Source organism: Malus domestica, chromosome 04, assembly GCF_042453785.1.
Source record: "Malus domestica chromosome 04, GDT2T_hap1".
Classification (NCBI taxonomy): domain Eukaryota; kingdom Viridiplantae; phylum Streptophyta; class Magnoliopsida; order Rosales; family Rosaceae; genus Malus; species Malus domestica.
The window spans coordinates 23,740,859-23,760,958 of record NC_091664.1 but is presented as its reverse complement, the minus strand read 5'-3'; the positions used below and the strand labels follow the sequence as shown (position 1 = coordinate 23,760,958).

Genomic DNA, 20,100 nt, shown 5'->3' with positions numbered 1-20,100 from the left:
CTGGCGGCTCCAACTCCATCTCCTCCCTTTGTTTATATTGTGAGTATTTATTTTGAATATTTTGTATATGTAGAATATATTTAATTAATTGAAATTCAATTCATATTTATTTTGTGAGTTTTTATTGATGGTTTGTTTATATTGATGGTTTGTTTATATTGTGATTTTTTATTTTCATTATTTTGTATATGTAGAATGCAAGATGAGATATTTAATTTAATTGAAATCCAATTCATATTTATTTTGATTATGTTTATGGTTTGTTTATATTGTGAGTATTTATTTTGAATATTTTGTATATGTAGAATATATTTAATTTAATTGAAATTCAATTCATATTTATTTTGATTATATTGATGGTTTGTTTATATTGTGAGTTTTTATTTTCATTATTTGGTATATGTAGAATGCAAGATGAGATATTTAATTTAATTGAAATCCAATTCATATTTATTTTGATTATGTTTATGGTTTGTTTATATTGTGAGTATTTATTTTGAATATTTTGTATATGTAGAATATATTTAATTTAATTGAAATTCAATTCATATTTATTTTGATTATATTGATGGTTTGTTTATATTGTGAGTTTTTATTTTCATTATTTTGTATATGTAGAATGCAAGATGAGATATTTAATTTAATTGAAATCCAATTCATATTTATTTTGATTATGTTTATGGTTTGTTTATATTGTGAGTATTTATTTTGAATATTTTGTATATGTAGCATTATTATGGAACGGTTTTTTAAGAGAAAGTCATCATCGGGTTCGGGTAGTTCGAATAATGTTGATAGTTCAAATACTGTCGGTAGTTCAAGAACTCCAAGTTCAAGACAAAGTCAGTTAGATGATGTTTTGGGTAATCTTCAAGCGGATCCTGGATTAAGAACTCGAATAATAGATTATGACGCTAATATGAGAGATGAGGTCCGAAGATTATATCTACAAAAAGGACCTTGTCAACCTAGAGGTCATAATTTCCCAATAACTAATATGTCGGGAATTAATCGACGCTTCATTCCCCAATGGTTTGATGACTTTGATTGGTTGGAGTATAGTGTATCTAAAGATGCGGCATTTTGTCTCTATTGCTATCTCTTTAAAACCAAATTTGAACAAGTGGGTAGTGAAGCTTTCACTGGAGATGGATTTAAGAATTGGAAGAAAGGGAGAGAAAGATTTAAGATGCATGTTGGACCGGTTGGGAGTGTTCATAATAAGGCTAGAGAAGCTGCTACAAATTTGATGAATCAAGCTACACATATTGAAACGGCAGTGAGCAAACACTCTGACCAAGCTCGTAAGACTTATCGCACATGCTTGATTGCTTCAATCAAGTGCACTAAGTTTTTATTGTGACAAGGTCTTCCTTTTCGTGGCCATGATGAAAGTGCCACTTCAAGCAATAAGGGAAATTACTTGGAGTTATTGCAATTCCTTGCAGATAATAATGATAAAGTTAGAGAAGTTGTGATGGAAAATGCTCCGGGAAATCTCAAATTACTAGCTCCTTCCATTAAAAAAGAAATTGTGAATTCATGTGCCCTTGAAACACTTGATGCTATCATGGATGGTCTAAAAGATAGATTCTTTTCAATATTGGTGGATGAAGCACGTGATGTGTCTGTGAAAGAGCAAATGGCTATGGTGTTGCGTTATGTGGATGACAACGGGCATGTAATTGAAAGATTTGTGGGTATCCAACATGTTACCGACACTACTTCAAGTTCACTAAAGGATGCTATTGACACATTGTTTTCTCGTTACGGTTTGAGCATTTCCAAGCTACGAGGACAAGGTTATGATGGTGCTAGCAATATGAGAGGTGCGTTGAATGGCCTTAAAACAAAGATATTGAGAGAACAACCTTGTGCATATTATGTTCATTGCTTTGCTCATCAACTTCAACTAGCTCTTGTTGCCGTAGCAAAGAAGAATATAGACATTGCCTATTTTTTTGCAACGGCTAATAATGTGGTTAATCATGTTGGAGCATCTTGTAAGCGGCGTGATTCACTTAGAGGGCAACTTCAAGAAGAGCTTGTGATAGCTTTTGAAAATGATTGTCTTATAACGGGGCGAGGCTTAAATCAAGAAACAAGTCTCAAACGTGCCGGTGACACACGATGGAACTCACACTATGGTACCTTGATTAGCATCATTTCTATGTTTTCATCCGTGGTTCATATGCTTTAAATGGTTATTGATGATAATCCCAATGAAAGTGCGGGTGAAGCAAATACGTTAATGAGAGTGATACTTACTTTTGAGTTTGTGTTTCACATTTTCTTGATGAAAGTCATATTGGGACTCACAAATGATTTGTCACAAGCATTGCAAAGGAAAGATCAAGAAATTGTGAATGCAATGACTTTAGTGAAATCATGCAAGGAAAAGCTATATTGGATGAGGAATAATGGGTTCGATGCATTGGTTGATGAAGTATCTTCTTTTTGTGAAAAACATCATATTGATGTTCCTAACATGGAAGAGGCATTTATACTTCCAGGGAGGTCAAGGCGTTATGCTCCAATAAAGACAAATCGTCATCATTATCGTGTGGAGCTCTTTATTTATGTCATTGATGAGCAAATTACGGAGTTAGATGATCGCTTTAATGAGGTAAATACCGAGTTGCTTATTTGTATGGCATGTTTGAGTCCGAAAGATTCATTTGTAGCTTTTGATAAACCAAAGTTACTTCGTCTTGCTCAATTTTATCCTCAAGACTTTTTGGATGAAGATCGTTTGGCACTTGAAGATCAACTTGAGATTTATATTCATTATATGTGTTCCAGTAGTGATTTCTCTCAATTGGAAGGGATTGGTGATCTTGCAAAAAAAATGGTGGAGACAAGGATGCATCAAGTATTCAATTATGTATATTTGCTCATTACATTGTCTTTAGTTTTACCAGTTGCAACTGCTTCAGTGGAGAGAGCATTTTCTGTCATGAATATTGTTAAGGGTCCACTTAGGAACAAAATGGGAGATCAATGGTTGAGTGATAGCTTGCTTGTTTATATTGAGAGAGATATTTTTGCTTGTATTGAAAATGAAGCTATAATGCTTCGTTTTCAAAATATGAAACCTCGTCGTGGACAATTATAGTTTGTAATATTGTTTCCATTATGAATTATGAATGAAAGTACTATGATTTCATTTTCAATATGTTTTTCCATCCTAAATTTTTATTTGAACTTTTACACTGCGACCCCTTGGGGTAAGATTCCTGGATCCGCCACTGGGCTCGGCTGGTTGGTTTGGGCCAATTGGTTGGTCATTTTTTATCCAATGAAACTCACGAGCCATTTGGCCTGACCCTTGGTTTCAAGTTAGTTTCGAACCTCTGACCTTTTAGGTCACCCTTCGGTTAGAAATAATCTAACTATTTTCGATCCTCTAACCCTCTAAACCATCTTCCATTGAAGATGGCCTAATATGCCGAAACGACCGTATACAATTCTAGCCCGTTAAAAGCGGCTAAGCGCCTTTTTTTTTTTTTTTTTTTTTTTAATCTTTTAATGTTTAATTTCTGTCATTGACTGATTCGGAAAACTTACGGCTCATAAGACTAGGAACGCCATTGGTAGGATCACTGAAACAAATCCAGAAAGTCTCCTCCGATAGTCAGTCGAATCGAGCAGCCGACGAAAACTTCCAACTCTCTAACTTCAAAAATTCTCAGAAGCTCAAATCTTTCAGCTGCAAATTCGAATTCGCGATGCTCGCCAAGCGGCTTTTGCAGAAATCCATAAACGATTCTCAGGTAATCGTATTCCCAAGCAATCGATCGCCGCCACTGTTTGCTTGTAATTTTCGTTTTTACTTACAAAATTACTTCCCTTTTTGTTGGGTTGGATTAAATTTCGACGCTTTAGCTTGTTCGTATCCTGGGAAATTGGAAAGTTGCATTAATTTTTCATAATTTTTTTATTCATTTCTGTGTATTTTTTTGCTGAAATACCTGGATTAATTTAATTTGAGATACCATTTAGTATCGGCGTTTGGATTGATACTTGCCGTTTTTAAATTTGGATTTTGTGTTGTGGAAATTGTTGGTTTCAGCATAATTTGCCACACGGGGGTTTGACGGCTGAAGACTTGGACCTGCGAGTTGCAGTTCACTATGGCATCCCATCCACGGCGTCCATTCTTGCTTTCGACCCGATTCAGCGCCTTTTGGCCATTGGAACACTGTGAGTTAAAATGCACCTACTTTCTTATTTAGTGTCTGCTGTTTTCTGTGTGGGAATTGATAGAATGACAGCCAATCTACCTAGCATGGTGCTCGGTCATGTGGTTAGTAAGATAGATTGATACTAAGCATTGATGTTCCACATTAATCGGAATCGCTATTCATTTCTATGAGACAGTGATACCAAACTTTTTGAAAGAATATTGGCACTACTGCCAGACATCTATCATGGCGTATGAGATTCCCGCTTCACACAAGTTATACTACAATTTCACTTTGTTGTTTTGTTTTTTGGGCAGGGATGGGAGGATTAAAGTAATCGGTGATGATGGTATTGAAGGACTTTTTATATCCCCGAAGCAATTGCCTTACAAATACATTGAGGTATCTATGTGCACCACTGATTCTTAAGTTTCCCAGTGAATTATTTTTTACTCCTCTTGTTTAGTTAAAAGAATAAAATATGAAACGCATCTTGTTTTTTCATGCAACAACTTATTAAAACAAAAGTAACATAGGTTTGAATGTTATATTTATAAAACTTTTGCGGTAAAACACTCCAAAACGTCCTTGAATACTGTTCTCCTGTCTTTTCTATCGTTAAGCGAGTTAGCAACTAATCTTCTTACTGTATCTGGCAGTTTCTACAAAACCAGGGTTATTTGGTGAGCATCTTAAATGATAATGATATTCAGGTATTGATTCTTTAACCACTTTGCAGTTTTTGTTTCTCGTGTAAAACTCAACTCTGTCCTTGCGAAACATGAGAACTCCATATAACTTCTGCATCGTATGCATCTTCATTAAGTTATAGGCGATTACAAACATCAGTGTCTTTGTCATTTTAAATATTCATGATATGCATTAGTGGTCCTTTTGGATTCAATAAGTTTACCAACAACAACAACAACAACAAAGCCTTTTCCCACTAAGTGGGGTCGGCTATATGAATCCTAGAACGCCATTGCGCTCGGTTTTGTGTCATGCCCTCCGTTAGATCCAAGTACTCTAAGTCTTTTCTTAGAGTCTCTTCCAAAGTTTTCCTAGGTCTTCCTCTACCCCTTCGGCCCTGAACCTCTGTCCCGTAGTCACATCTTCGAACCGGAGCGTCAGTCGGCCTTCTTTGCACATGTCCAAATCACCAGAGCCGATTTTCTCTCATCTTTCCTACAATTTCGGCTACTCCTACTTTACCTCGGATATCCTCATTCCCAATCTTATCCTTTCTCGTGTGCCCACACATCCCACGAAGCATCCTCATCTCCGCTACACCCATTTTGTGTACGTGTTGATGCTTCACCACCCAACATTCTCTGCCATACAACATCGCTGGCCTTATTGCCGTCCTATAAAATTTTCCCTTGAGCTTCAGTGGCCTACGACGGTCACACAACACGCCGGATGCACTCTTTCCATCCAGCTCGTATTCTATGGTTGAGATCTCCATCTAATTCTCCGTTCTCTTGCAAGATAGATCCTAGGTAACGAAAACGGTCGCTTTTTGTGATCTTCGCTAGATTGCTCCGGTCATTAGTGTGGATAAGTATATAAATGGATAGAGATAGGAAAGCAAACACAAGATGTACGTGGTTCACCCAGATTGGCTACGCTCACGGAATAGAAGAGTTCTCATTAATTGTGAAGGGTTTACACAAGTACATAGGTTCAAGCTCTCCTTTAGTGAGTACGAGTGAATGATTTAGTACAAATGACATTAGGAAATATTGTGGGATAATGATCTCGTAATCACGAAACTTCTAAGTATCGGAGTGTGGTGTCGTCTTGACTTGCCTTATCTGTCTCATAGGTAGATGTGGCATCTTCTCTGGAAGTACTCTTCCTCCATCCAGGGGTGGTATCTTTAACTGGTGGAGATGCACAAGGTAATGTATCAATTTCACTTGAAGCTTACTTGTAGTTTCAGGCTTGGTCAAGCGCGATACAAACCATGTAGTAGGAGTCCCCCAAGTCGCCGAGCTAGGGGGTCTGCTGAAAGAGGTGACAGACAAGGTAAGCAATCAGAGCTCCGACTGATTGTTCACCTTCTCCCCATCTTGCAGCAGCATGAAGGATAAAGAGAAGAAAAATGAGAAGAGATGATATGAGATACTTTTGCTTTTGAAGAAGTAACTTTCCACAGGCTTATTCTTGAACTGAGCTGGAGGGTTTTCTGGTTTCCTCCAGAGTATAAGGCCGACTGAAGAATTTGAGGGTCAAAACAAGTCCATCAAATCTAGAGTACGTTCCACCCTGCTGATATGGGATACTTTTGCTTTTGACAGAGTAATGGATGTATCGGCACGTGTGCTGTTACGCTTGTCTCCACATGCTTCCTTGTATCCTTCGCACTTGCCCTATCTGTTCCTCAAGCAGATGCGGAATCTTCCCTGGAAACATAAGATGATGAAGATGAGTACTCGAGAGCAATGCCAGGTAAGTAATCAGGTAAGGGGTTCCAGGCAGTCAGTTCCTGGCTGGAAGCTTGATTCCAAGTACTGACTGATTGCTCTCTTTCTCCTTGTCTTGCAGGTAAAAACAAGGCCAAAAGAAAAAACAGGGAAAAAGCATGATATGGGATACTCTTGCTTTTAACCCTGATGATATGAGATATTCTTGCTCTAGTATAGCTTGTTTGCAGAGGTATTATCGGGGGGAAAGAAAGCTGAATATTTCGAAAGGCTTTGTTGGGAGTGCCCTCTCAGATATGATGAAGGGTTGAGCATTTTTGCAGGTCTGCCTGTCCGTTGGGGATGGAGGTCGACATATATAGGAGTCTCCCTAACAACAAGTAGTAATGCTATTCCTTTACCCTGCTTGGTCATTGCACGGTAGTGGGAGCTGCCAGTTTCACATGTTTTAACTCTGTCAGAGCACTTTGAAAAAGTGGTCTGTGGTATCTGGCTCTCGAGATTCGGAGAACGATGCCTCTTCGATTTTTGAGAAAGCAATCATGCTGGGGGTCTGACTCTCGAGATTCGGAGAGCAGTGTCTCTTCGATTTTTGAGGAAGTAATCATGTTGGGAGTCTGGCTCTCGAGATTCGGAAGGCGGTGCCTCTTCGATTTTGGAGCAAGCAATCTTGTTGGGAGTGTTGTCTCGAATGTGAGTAAAGGTTGGACATGTTTGCTAGTCTACCTTGCCACGAAGCACAAAGGTTGACACACAGGGACTTTCCAATTATCCAGCAATGGTACTGTTCCTTTACCCTCTCTTCGATTTTGAGAAAGTAGTCATGTTGGGAGTCTGGCTCTCGAGATTCGGAGGACGGTGCCTCTTCGATTTTGGAGCAAGCAATCTTGTTGGGACTGTTTTCTCGAATGTGAGTAAAGGTTGGGCATGTTTGCTAGTCTACCTTGCCACGAAGCACAGAGGTTGACACACAGGGACTTTCCAATTATCCAGCAGTGGTACTGTTCCCTTACCCTTGTGGGTAATAATATGGTAGCTAGACCTTCAAAATTTATGTGTCTAAACTTTGTTAGTGCTGTTTCTTTGCTATTCTTTTACCTTTCTTGGTCAGAGCGATGTAGTGGGAGCTGCAAGCTTCACGTGCTCAACTTTGGCAGAGAACTTTGGCAAAGTGATCTGTGGTACCCATGAGTTATTGTTGCGTGTGGGAAGTGGGTGATTGAACAGTAAGATTCATGTGCTTTCTACTTCACCAGAAGTCTTCGACAAAATGCCCATAATTTCTGCAAAGCTGAGTGTGCGTGTGACAGGTGCTGACAAGGCTAGAAAAGTAGGTGCCTCTTCGATTTCTGAGATCGGCCCTCGTGGTCTCTGAGCAGCCCAGCTTTTGAGAAAGCGAGCGCCTCTTCGATTGATTCGGAGAACGGTGCCTCACCGATTTTTGAGAAAGCAATCATGCTGGGGGTCTGGCTCTCGAGATTCGGGGAGCAGTGTCTCTTCGATTTTTGAGAAAGTAATCATGTTGGGAGAGTGGCTCTCGAGATTCGGAGGGTGGTGCCTCTTCGATTTTGGAGCAAGCAATCTTGTTGGGAGTGTTTTCTCGAATGTGAGTAAAGGTTGGGCATGTTTGCTAGTCTACCTTGCCACGAAGCACAGAGGTTGACACACAGGGACTTTCCAATTATCCAGCAATGGTACTGTTCCTTTACCATCTCTTCGATTTTTAAGAAAGTAGTCATGTTGGGAGTCTGGCTCTTTAGATTCGGAGGACGGTGCCTCTTCGATTTTGGAGCAAGCAATCTTATTGGGAGTGTTTTCTCGAATGTGAGTAAAGGTTGGGCATGTTTGCTAGTCTACCTTGCCACGAAGCACAGAGGTTGACATACATGGACTTTCCAATTATCCAGCAGTGGTACTGTTCCTTTACCCTTGTGGGTAATAATATGGTAGCTAGACCTTCAAAATTTATAGGTCTAAACTTTGTTAGTGCTGTTTCTTTGCTATTCTTTTACCCTTCTTGGTCAGAGCGATGTAGTGGGAGCTGCAAGCTTCACGTGCTCAACTTTGGCAGAGAACTTTGGCAAAGTTATCTGTGGTACCCATGAGCTATTGTTGCGTGTGGGAAGTGGGTGATTGAACAGTAAGATTCATGTGTTTTCTACTTCCCCAGAAGTCTTTGACAGAATGCCCATAATTTCCGCAAAGCTGAGTGTGCGTGTGACAGGTGCTGACAAGGCTGGAAAAGTAGGTGCCTCTTCGATTTCTGAGATCGGCCCTCGTGGTCTCTAGGGAGCCCAGCTTTTGAGAAAGCGAGCGCCTCTTCGATTTCTGAGATCGGCCTTCGTGGTCTTTGAGCAGCCCAATTTTTGAGAAAGCAAACGGCTCTTCGATTTCTGAGATCAACCCTCGTGATCTCTAAGCAGCCCAACTTTTGAGAAAGCAAACGCCTCTTCGATTTCTGAGCAGGCGCCTCTTTGATTTCTGAAGCTCCGTCGAGTGCAGATTTTTATAGAGGCTGGCATTAAGTTCCAAAGCACACTTGAATCTCCACCAGTAGAAGCTTCATTCTTGCACTTCTAATATCTTGATTTGTCCGACCTCTTCTCTCTTCAACACCTTTGAAAATGTCTGGCCCCTCCGACCGTCGTTTTGACTTGAACCTTGTTGAAGAGGCAGCCCCGCCTTCTCCAGACAACATATGGCGCCCATCCTTCGTCTCCCCAACTGGTCCTCTTACCGTTGGGGATTCCGTGATGAAGAATGATATGACCGCTGCGGTGGTGGCCAGGAACCTTCTCACTCCCAAAGATAACAGACTACTTTCCAAACGGTCTGATGAGTTAGCTGTTAAGGATTCGCTGGCTCTCAGTGTTCAGTGTGCAGGTTCTGTGTCTAATATGGCCCAACGCCTATTTGCTCGAACCCGCCAAGTTGAATCATTGGCGGCTGAAGTGATGAGTCTCAAACAGGAGATTAGAGGGCTCAAGCATGAGAATAAACAGTTGCACCGGCTCGCACATGACTATGCTACAAACATGAAGAGGAAGCTTGACCAGATGAAGGAAACTGATGGTCAGGTTTTACTTGATCATCAGAGATTTGTGGGTTTGTTCCAAAGGCATTTATTGCCTTCGTCTTCTGGGGCTGTACCGCGTAATGAAGCTCCAAATGATCAACCTCTGATGCCTCCTCCTCCTAGGGTTCTGTCCAGTACTGAGGCTCCAAATGATCCCCCTCCGGTGCCTTCTCTTTCTGGGGCTCTACCGACTGCTGAGACTTCTCCTAAGCAACCTTTGTGAAGGCTCCCTCTTGTGTGTTTATTTTGACTCATGTATATGTACATATTTGTAGCTTATCGGGGATATCAATAAATAAGCTTTCCTTCATTTCAACGTATTGTGTTAAATACACCAAAGCCTTCTTCGCTAAGTTCTTTGAATTTTCTTTTGTTGAAGCTTGTATGTTGAAGCTTTCTGAGTGGAGCATGTAGGTTGGGGTAGTGTTCCCTTAATTTCCCGAGTGAGGAAAACTTCTTGGTTGGAGACTTGGAAAATCCAAGTCACTGAGTGGGATCGGCTATATGAATCTTAGAACGCCATTGTGCTCGATCCTGTGTCATGTCCTTCGTTAGATCCAAGTACTCTAAGTCTTTTCTTAGAGTCTCTTCCAAAGTTTTCCTAGGTCTTCCTCTACCCCTTCGGCCCTGAACCTCTGTCCCATAGTCGCATCTTCTAATCGGAGCGTCAGTAGGCCTTCTTTGCACATGTCCAAACCACCGTAACCGATTTTCTCTCATCTTTCCTTCAATTTCGGCTACTCCTACTTTACCCCGGATATCCTCATTCCTAATCTTATCCTTTCTCGTGTGCCCACACATCCAACGAAGCATCCTCATCTCCGCTACACCCATTTTGTGTACGTGTTGATGTTTCACCGCCCAACATTCTGTGCCATACAGCATCGCCGGCCTTATTGCCGTCCTATAAAATTTTCCCTTGAGCTTCAGTGGCATACGGCGGTCACACAACACGCCGGATGCACTCTTCCACTTCATCCATCCAGCTTGTATTCTATGGTTGAGATCTCCATCTAATTCTCCGTTCTTTTGCAAGATAGATCCTAGGTAACGAAAACGGTCGCTCTTTGGTATTTCTTGATCTCCGATCCTCACCCCTAACTCGTTTTGGCCTCCATTTGCACTGAACTTGCACTCCATATATTCTGTCTTTGATCGGCTTAGGCGAAGACCTTTAGATTCCAACACTTCTCTCCAAAGGTTAAGCTTTGCATTTACCCCTTCCTGAGTTTCATCTATCAACACTATATCGTCTGCGAAAAGCATACACCAAGGAATATCATCTTGAATATGTCCTGTTAACTCATCCATTACCAACGCAAAAAGGTAAGGACTTAAGGATGAGCCTTGATGTAATCCTACAGTTATGGGAAAGCTTTCGGTTTGTCCTTCATGAGTTCTTACGGCAGTCTTTGCTCCTTCATACATATCCTTTATAGCTTGGATATATGCTACTCGTACTCCTTTCTTCTCTAAAATCCTCCAAAGAATGTCTCTTGGGACCCTATCATACGCTTTTTCCAAATCTATAAAGACCATGTGTAAATCCTTTTTCCCATCTCTATATCTTTCCATCAATCTTCGTAAGAGATAGATTGCCTCCATGGTTGAGCGCCCTGGCATGAACCCGAATTGGTTGTCCGAAACCCGTGTCTCTTGCCTCAATCTATGCTCAATGACTCTCTCCCAGAGCTTCATTCTGTTGATTTGGAAATTGCAGTGGATAATCGAGTGCCAGAATTTAAATTCGTTGAAGTGATTAAGCATGAAACTATCTTTTGTTTAAACACGTGATCAATAACTTCTCAATTTTGGCAGGTTTGGAATCTCGAGAGCAGGTCCCTAGTTTATTGTCTAGAGTGGGAAACAAATATAACCGCATTTTCTGTAATCCATGGCTCCAATTTAATGTACACTACTGATCGAAAAAATTGTTACAACTATTTTGAGTCAGCTACTAATTGGCCGGAGTGGCTTAGTTCATAACTTGCTTGCTGTATTAAAACTTGCAGGTATGTTGGTGATGAGTATGCCCTAGTGGCTGTGGTGAAGTATGATGCAGAGGAGGGAAAACTTTTGCGATTGCCATATCATATTTCTGCAAATTCTTTATATGGTAATATATGAAGAATGGTTTTTTCAGTTTGGTGGTTAATAACTGTAGCTTGCAATTTTATCATTTCTTTGCTCCTGTAGTTTATGATTTTTCTAGTTAATGTTGCAATTCTTGTCACAGAAGAAGCTAAATATAAAGTTGCAAGGGCTTCATCCAAAGAGGAGGGTTTTTTTTTAAAACCCAAAATTTATTTGATCAGAAATATGTTTCATGTGAACCTCATTTTACTGAAGGATCCTAAATATTGTTCATGATGATGCTATTTCTGTCTATGGATTTGTGCCACAAAATTGTTTCTCTCCCTTTTCTGTTAAATCTGTTCTGAGAAGACTTGGACTTTGGTTTTAGAAGTTGTAGGGTACAATTTGAAAGATATTTGTGATATTTATATCCTCCATGAAGAATTGTATGATTAAATGTCTTCTTTTCACGGTGAAGTCAACATCAATAAAATTTAATTATGGAATGTGTGAATTTTATTTGCTTTTGTAGTAATGTAATGCAATCGTTCTTTTTCTATATTCTGCAGAAGCTGCTGCGTTTCCATTTCCAATTGACCAACCTATAGTTGGAATTCTTCCCCAACTCTGTTCATCTGGAAATAGGCGAGTTATAAACTTGAAGTTTCTCACTTTCCATATCTGCTTTTAGTGTGGAACAAGAATGGGCCTAATTTATAATTGTTTTCTTGTCTCCTTCGTGTGTTTATAACTTTGCAGGTATTTCTTGTTAAATTAAGGTAGTATATCAGTTAAAAGTTATTAAGTAGTCGTGCTTAGTCATGGCTAAACCTTGGTTACTTTTGTTTTGATATTCTTTCGTTTCTTTTTCTCTTAGAGTGGCTTAACAATGAAGTAATAAAGTTATTTCATACCCACAACTACTCATACCAATAAAGACTAGAATGCTATATTTTTACCATAAGGAGAACACAAATCTAACTTGTCCTATAGTCATGAAGGATGTCAAAAAACATGGACATGGTGGAAGATTAGATGAGACAGTTACAGTTAGGAACTTGGACTGATGGCACTATATATGAGGGGTATATCACTTTAGCTCCCTGCCATTCTTGAGTCTCTAAATAAAGTTCATTGCTATCCCGTTAACGAATCCAATTTCAATTCAGTTTGTTCTATTTATGATTTCCTGATAGCATGTGACTTTTTATTGAGGTTACATTGTCTTATTCAAGACTAAGTATTATTGATTAGGAACGTATGGTTTATATGTTCACTTCACTGAATGATGAGGTTTTTCTATTGGCAGAGTATTGATTGCATATCAAAATGGGTTGGTTATTCTTTGGGATGTATCTGAAGCTAAAATAGTTTTTATTGGAGGTGGTAAGGATCTCCAGCTAAAGGATGGAGTTGTTAAATCTACAAATGAAGTCAATGTTGATTCTCCAGAAGATACATTGGAACATCAATTGGGAGACAAAGAGATAAGTGCTCTTTGTTGGGCATCTTCGAATGGCTCCATTCTGGCTGTGGGATACATAGATGGAGACATTTTATTCTGGAACATGTCATCTCCTGCTTCCGTCAAGGGTCAAAAATCTTTATCGCCATCTAATAATGTTGTGAAGTTACAATTATCATCTGCTGAAAGGAGACTTCCTGTCATAGTTTTACAGTGGTCCACAGATTATAAATCCCATAATGGTTGTGATGGCCAACTATTTATCTATGGTGGCGATGAAATTGGATCAGAAGAAGTTTTGACGGTGTGTTGTCCATTTGTAGTTGTTTGACATTTCATTTATACTTTTAGTTGGATAGCTGTAGTTACTGAAAAGTTACACAGCTGTTTCGGAAAAATGGTTAATATTATACCAAAACAGTGCATTTTTTTTAAAACAGTATAACATGCCTATAAATAGTAAAGACTTCAGTTTAAAGAGATAAAGGCTTTACTTTTCGAAAACAGTATAACATTGCTAGAAACAAAGCAATTTCTGTACAACAATTGAATTGGTGCTTTTCTTGTTTATTTACTGCCACAAAAGATAGGAGCTGACAAGGTTCTCCATGTTTCAGGTTCTAACTCTTGAATGGTCACCTGGAATGGGGAATTTAAGATGTGTTGGTCGTACGGACCTCACCCTTACTGGCTCTTTTGCAGACATGATTTTGTTACCAAGTTCTGGGACAACTGGGGATAATCATAAAGCTGATGTTTTTGTTTTAACCAACCCTGGGCAATTGCATCTTTATGATGATGCTTGCCTCTCTGCCTTAATGTCCCAGAAAGAAAGGAGTCCATCTGTCTCTGCTTTGGAGTTTCCGGTGGTGATACCTACAACTGATCCAACCATGACTGTTGCCAAACTTAATAGGGTACCCACTGGGGAGAACTTATTAAAAGCTCTATCAGAGGTATTGTACTTCATCCATGTATGAGTGCATATATCTTTTATATTTTTCCCGTTTCTATATTGCATTAAGGTTCTATAGGAGTATTGGATATTTCTTTTATAGATGAGTGGCTCATACATTTTGGTTTTAATGCTTCTACATCACATAATTATTTACTTTTTGTATATCTTAGATATCCTCAGTTGTGAACCTTGGCTCAGCACAAACCCCATCAGCTGGTACAAAATGGCCCTTGACCGGGGGTGTTCCCAGTCAACTGTCTATTTCTGAGAATAATGGTATTGAGAGACTGTACCTAACAGGATATTCAGATGGATCTGTTCGGATATGGAATGCAACATATCCACTCTTCTCTTTTATCTGCCTTGTAGAAAGCGAGGTTAGAGTACATCACTTAAATCTTATAAACTTTGTCCTTATAAATAAGATATGTGCATGGTGTGATACCTTATAACTGGCAGGTGCAAGGTATAAAAGTTGCTGGTTCAAGTGCTCCCGTATCACAAATGGATTTCTGCGCCTTCACTTTAAATCTGGCTGTTGGCAGTGAATGTGGTCTGGTCAGATATCTATCTCTATCGATACCATTTTTTACTTTAACTTTTACTGTGCTGATTGTCTTTCTACTAGCGTGTATAGGTTCGAATTTATAATCTGAAAGGCTGTTCGGATGGGGTAAAATTCATATATGTCACAGAAACCAAATGTGAAGGTAGGTTTTAAGTGTCAATTTCTTTGACTTCATAAAAATGTTGCTTTCATTTTTCTGTACACAGTCCATCAGATGCAAGCTCATCAGATCATACTGTTAAACTTATCTTGAAGTAGTTTTTATGGAACATTTGTTTATGAAGCTAACAATTTTATCACTCTGTTTAATAGTTCACGATTCGCCTCAAGCAAAAGGATTGCAATGCAGAGCTGTATTTAGTCTTACAAATTCCCCAGTTCAAGCACTTCAGTTTGTAAAGCATGGTGCTAAACTTGCTGTGGGATTTAAGTGTGGTCATGTAAGTATTCTTTTTCTGCATCTGAATTTATAACACAACTTCGTTGTTTTCAATAGATTGAATATTGGCCCATAAAATTTAAGTTGCTATAGTTAGAAAGACTTTTGAATTTAATGCATCCATTTCAGGTTGCGGTGCTGGACACAAGTTCCTTTTCTGTATTGTTCTTTATAAAAGATGCATCTTTCTCCAGCTCTCCAGTCATTTCAATGACTTGGAAAGAACTTACAAATTCTCAATGGCTCCTGAAGAGCCCAAAGGTTTCCGAAACAAAATCAACAGCTAACCTAGCAGAGGAGGTAATGTTTGTCTTAACCAAGGATGCAAATATACATGTAATTGATGGAAATGCTGGTAACCTGATCATCCCTCAGCCATGGCACTTGAAAAAGGAGTCAATTGCACTTTCAATGTATGTTATAGGCAAGTACAGATATCATCTACCAGAGAATAAAATACTTTTAGTTTCTTTTTCACTTCATAATTAGAGAACTCTAATAATTTTTCTGTTGGTACTCCAGATGGCAGAGTATCTATGTCCGAAAATGTGTCTGATGATAATCCACCCCAAGAGGCCTCCAAGGATTCTTCAACAAAGAATGAGCCTATGCCAGGCGATACTCCAATTGTTACAAATTCACATGAAACTGAGCATGACTTCAGCTCAGAAAGTACATACTCTGAAGAGAGATTGTTGAATTCGTTCATTTTGCTTTGTTGTGTGGATTCACTGCGGTTGTACTCAACAAAATCTGTGATTCAGGTGCCTCTTGCCTTCTTTATTTTTGTTTGCTATTTCATTTATTCGGAAAGCATGCTGAGACAGTGTCATCTTATCAGGGAAACAATAAACCCATCCGAAAAGTGAAACATGCAAGACCTTGCATTTGGACAGCAACTTTTAAGAGAGTTGAAAAGGTTTCGGGATTGGTTTTGCTGTTTCAGACTGGAGAAATTGAGATCAGGTACCATTCTTTTCCCCAGTAGTCAAGGAAATGATACAGATTATGTAGCAGCAAGTACCTTATCAATGTTTCTAGTGGGGATTAAAACATGTAATGATAGCATATCAAGCTACCACTACTTGTTTATTGACTGATGCTGTAGATATATGTGCATTATTGATTGTCTGATGAGTTGTTGATACCTGTTCGTGGGCAGATCCATTCCTGATTTAGAATTAGTGAAAGAAAGCTCCTTGATGTCAATTCTAAGGTGGAATTGTAAGGCAAACATGGATAAGACAATGAGTGCCGATGATGCACATATTACACTGGTATCATTGCCTTTAATTTTTCAAGAATGTTGGATTTGCACTTAAATCTCTTGAAAAATAGCACGTGATTTCATTAGTCTATGATGTGGATTTTATAGGTAAATGGGTATGAATCGGCATTCATCTCTATATTAGCTGTTGAGAATGATTTCAGGTATTGTTTATGTTCATTTACCTAAAACGCTGTGAGGGAAATGTGATAGTTGCATTACGGTTTGGTCATGAACTTTCTGTTAGATAATTTCAGAATTTTTTTAATCTGTTTGTAGGATTCCGGAGTCTTTGCCGTGTCTCCATGATAAAGTTGTTGCAGCTGCTGCAGACGCTGCACTCAGTGTCTCTTTGAATCAGAAGAAAAAACAGGTTTAGACAAAAACAAACTGTTATTTCATTGTGATGAAGGGAGAATTATTTTCCGGTAATAACGTATCTTTCGACTACAGGGTACTGCACCTGGAATATTAGGTGGTATTGTTAAAGGCTTTAAAGGGGGAAAAATGGTCCAGAGTGGAGATCATACTGCAACTCCTAAATCAACTTTCGATCATTTAGAGGGCGTGTTTTGGAAGTCTCAACTGTCAGAACCATCTCCGCCTGTAGATCATCAAGAAGTTTTGGAGCTTAATATAGGTTTTGTGCTATCCTGTTTCTTTGTATTCAATCTTTTCTACATCTTTCTCCTTCTTGTTAACTCAGTTCTCCTTTGATATAGATGACATTGAAATAGATGAACCTCTATCAGTAGCATCTACTTTATCACCACATGATGTCAAAGATGAAAAGAGAGGTAAACATTTTGTGATATTCGACCTGCTTTTTTCTTTTCTGTAAATGTTAGTAAATGCAATAATAGTGTCATTTAATTGTTGTATGAAGAAGGGCAATCAGAAAGGGAAAAGTTATTTCAAGGTGGGACTGGTGATACAAAGCCCAGAGTTAGAACGGCCGAAGAAATTAGAGCTAAATATAGAAAGACTGAGGTAATATCAATTGACGATGATGGTTCAGATGATACATAAGTTACTTTAGAAATGAAATGTCTTCTCTGATCTGATAAGAACTCATTTCAGGGTGCTTCTTCTGCGGCTTCTGAAGCACGAAATAAGCTCATGGAGAGGCAGGAAAAACTTGAGGTAGGATTTCTACCATGTTGGTTCACAAAGGAATTTTCTTCCTTGGACTAACTGCTTCTCATTTTATCTTTTGTTGGAGAATGTTGTGAAAATGTATTTGGGCGGGTTCACAAACTATTACGTCCGGATGTACAATTTGCTTGCATATAAGATCGTAGCAGAACCTCACAAACTAATTTTTCTTTATTTATTTGCGTCCGAAAAAGAGTTCATATGTTTTGTGATAAAAGATTGCTATCATGATCAAAGCCAATTATGTGAACAATATTTCATTTCTAATCTCAGTTTGTTCTTCTAGGTTGCATACCTTCAACTAGCAAATGTTTAAATCTCTTAAACTTTCTAGTTTCCTTTTCTCTGTCTAATCCCAAAATTAAACATTTATCAGAAAATCAGCCGGCGTACTGAAGATCTGCAGAACGGGGCTGAAGACTTCTCATCAATGGCAAACGAGCTTGTCAAGAGATTGGAAGGTCGAAAATGGTGGCATATTTAAAAAAAAGGTTCCGCTTTATGCATTAGATTTGAATTTCCATGTCCAGGAGTGAGAATCCTTCTGCAGTACCCGAAAGGCAATGTCATTCAATTAAGAACACCACCTGCAGCTTGTGATCCGGAAGATATCCAAGAGGTCGTTCTTGTTCTTCTACAGTGTATATAATTGCCACCGCGTGTCGTTGTAATCCTTGATACAAAGTAATTTATGTTGCTAGGCTTCAGAAACATTACCGGCCACACTTTTCTTTACATTGATGATTGTACAAAAATATTAAGAAGAAAAAGAAAATATTATGAACAACTGGTTTTTCAATCGTGTGGCAATTCATGCATGTTAAAGCATATAAACCGCAAGGCAATCTTGCTTTCATATTAAACAAACGATCAGGTATATGTCGATCGTGTAGAGGTAAAAACGTCTCCTCCTCCTGCGCACTAAGACCATACCCCTCCTCCAAGCTCTTTCCGACGAGATCCCTCAACTCAATTTCATTAGGGAACCTCTGCTCCTTCAGCTTCGAGAAGAGCTACGTCCGACAAGATTCATAACGATGAGCAGCTAGCGGAGATAGAAATGGAGAAATTTCGACATTTAACTCAATCGAGAAGAGGGTAGGGTATACCAGTTCACCATTACAACACACTTAAAAAGCTCCTGTGCTTTAAAGGAAGGATTGGATGAAGTTTCCAAAAAGCCAAGTGCTTGCCATACTTCCAAACCTACTTGCTAGCAAGGCCTGGTACCAAGGAGGTGGAGTCGTTATTCCCAGCCCCGAGAACACATGTTTGCCGACCATTATCGTCCCGATGATTCCTACTTGAACAACCGGTACCAGTTTGCTCAGCAGGCGCCTTGGAAGTTGGAAGGGAAGGGTTACATCGATCCGGGGAAATGAACAAGATGTACAAAAATCAATATTGATGGTGCATCCAATGCCAAATCCCCCACTGCCACTATATTTCTGCAGTTGAACAAACAAATGAGAATTTCAGCATATAACGATCATCTATCACTAATGTAATGAACACTCCAAATATCAAACAGGCGTTCATTCTTTATGTTATCAATACAATATATCTGTGCGTAAAAGAATAGACGTCTTGCACAGAGAGTTTGTGTGCAATGTATGCATATAAACAATGGAAATAAATTGTCAGACCTTCTGGGTAGGGAATTTGAGGGGATCTTGGAGAAGCTGTTCTTGCTGAGGGTCTGGATGGTGAGGATCATCGGCGTCATGAAGAGGATAATGAGCGGTAGTTTTGGAAAAAGGTTAATTAAAATTATCTGTCCAGAACAGAAAGATCGGTAACCCTACCAGAAGTAACTGAGCTCGATCGATCCATTGGAAAAGAAAGTGATCATGCTTCCATGGGGGATATAATTGATTTTTATGATTTACAAAAATGTGAAACTAATTAGTTCCAAGGCCCAGGTTCATTCGGACTGACACGTGCCTTGTATTACAAGCATGCAGATTTGTAGGATCTTCTGCTTCATGCTGAAGAGATTTTTCAATGGGACTCTAATACGAGATGGTACACCATGTGTTACTATAACAATAATGAAATATATGTGCTAAAAAGTTAATAACTTAAAAATTACAATTTCCTATCATTTATATAAAAACACGTAATATACAACTCATGTTCTTGTCACAATTAAAAATTTCTTTGTTGGCTAAAAGACCTACTAGGATTTTGGCCCAATCAAATGCATGAATGAACATAAAAGTTCCATGATTTTGTTTTCCTTTATTTTAAGTTGGCTATAGAAATGTACTTCTCTGTTTACATTTAAGTTCGGATTTTTCTTTGTGTCGCTATAATTAATATATTAATTTAGTATAATAAAAGGAAGATGATCAGTCAAAGAAAAAAAGCAGACTTATGTGTTTAATAGTTTATTAGGCTGGTTAGTTGAGATTTTTTTGTGTCGCCTGAACGTGGAGTGGTTGGAAAGTTTTCTTTTCAAATGTTTATCAAATTGCATAATTACA

General features: G+C 38.9%; 2 protein-coding genes and 1 long non-coding RNA gene across 5 annotated transcripts; 2 read left to right on the top strand and 1 right to left on the bottom strand.

The window, feature by feature from the left end:
* The first annotated feature begins 736 nt into the window (after positions 1-736).
* LOC139195063 (uncharacterized) lies at positions 737-2,200 on the top strand. Its single transcript, XM_070820250.1, has 2 exons — positions 737-1,304; positions 1,449-2,200. Exons 1-2 carry the CDS (start codon positions 737-739, stop codon positions 2,198-2,200), a joined length of 1,320 nt encoding a protein of 439 aa, XP_070676351.1.
* Positions 2,201-3,495: 1,295 nt separating this feature from the next.
* Positions 3,496-18,413, top strand: LOC103427620 (uncharacterized). 3 transcript variants are annotated; one of them, XM_008365690.4, is made up of 24 exons: positions 3,496-3,773; positions 4,073-4,203; positions 4,502-4,586; positions 4,844-4,897; positions 11,505-11,596; positions 11,699-11,802; positions 12,332-12,407; positions 13,072-13,531; positions 13,845-14,183; positions 14,356-14,562; positions 14,645-14,743; positions 14,823-14,895; positions 15,066-15,193; positions 15,322-15,616; positions 15,715-15,956; positions 16,034-16,158; positions 16,355-16,469; positions 16,568-16,623; positions 16,739-16,832; positions 16,913-17,099; positions 17,182-17,256; positions 17,349-17,449; positions 17,540-17,602; positions 17,991-18,413. In XM_008365690.4, exons 1-24 carry the CDS (start codon positions 3,729-3,731, stop codon positions 18,096-18,098), a joined length of 3,354 nt encoding a protein of 1,117 aa, XP_008363912.2. In that variant the 5' UTR covers positions 3,496-3,728; the 3' UTR covers positions 18,099-18,413. The 3 variants fall into 3 exon arrangements, with proteins under 3 accessions (XP_008363912.2, XP_008363911.2, XP_070676078.1); XM_008365689.4 differs by having other exon boundaries at positions 3,505-3,773; positions 17,346-17,449; XM_070819977.1 differs by lacking the exon at positions 11,505-11,596 and having other exon boundaries at positions 3,581-3,773; positions 17,346-17,449.
* On the bottom strand, positions 18,390-19,455 carry LOC114824408 (uncharacterized). Its single transcript, XR_011579688.1, has 3 exons — positions 19,261-19,455; positions 18,724-19,062; positions 18,390-18,627 (listed from the first exon to the last, which is right to left on the bottom strand). It is a non-coding gene; the product is annotated as an uncharacterized lncRNA (long non-coding RNA).
* Between the last annotated feature and the right edge of the window lie 645 nt (positions 19,456-20,100).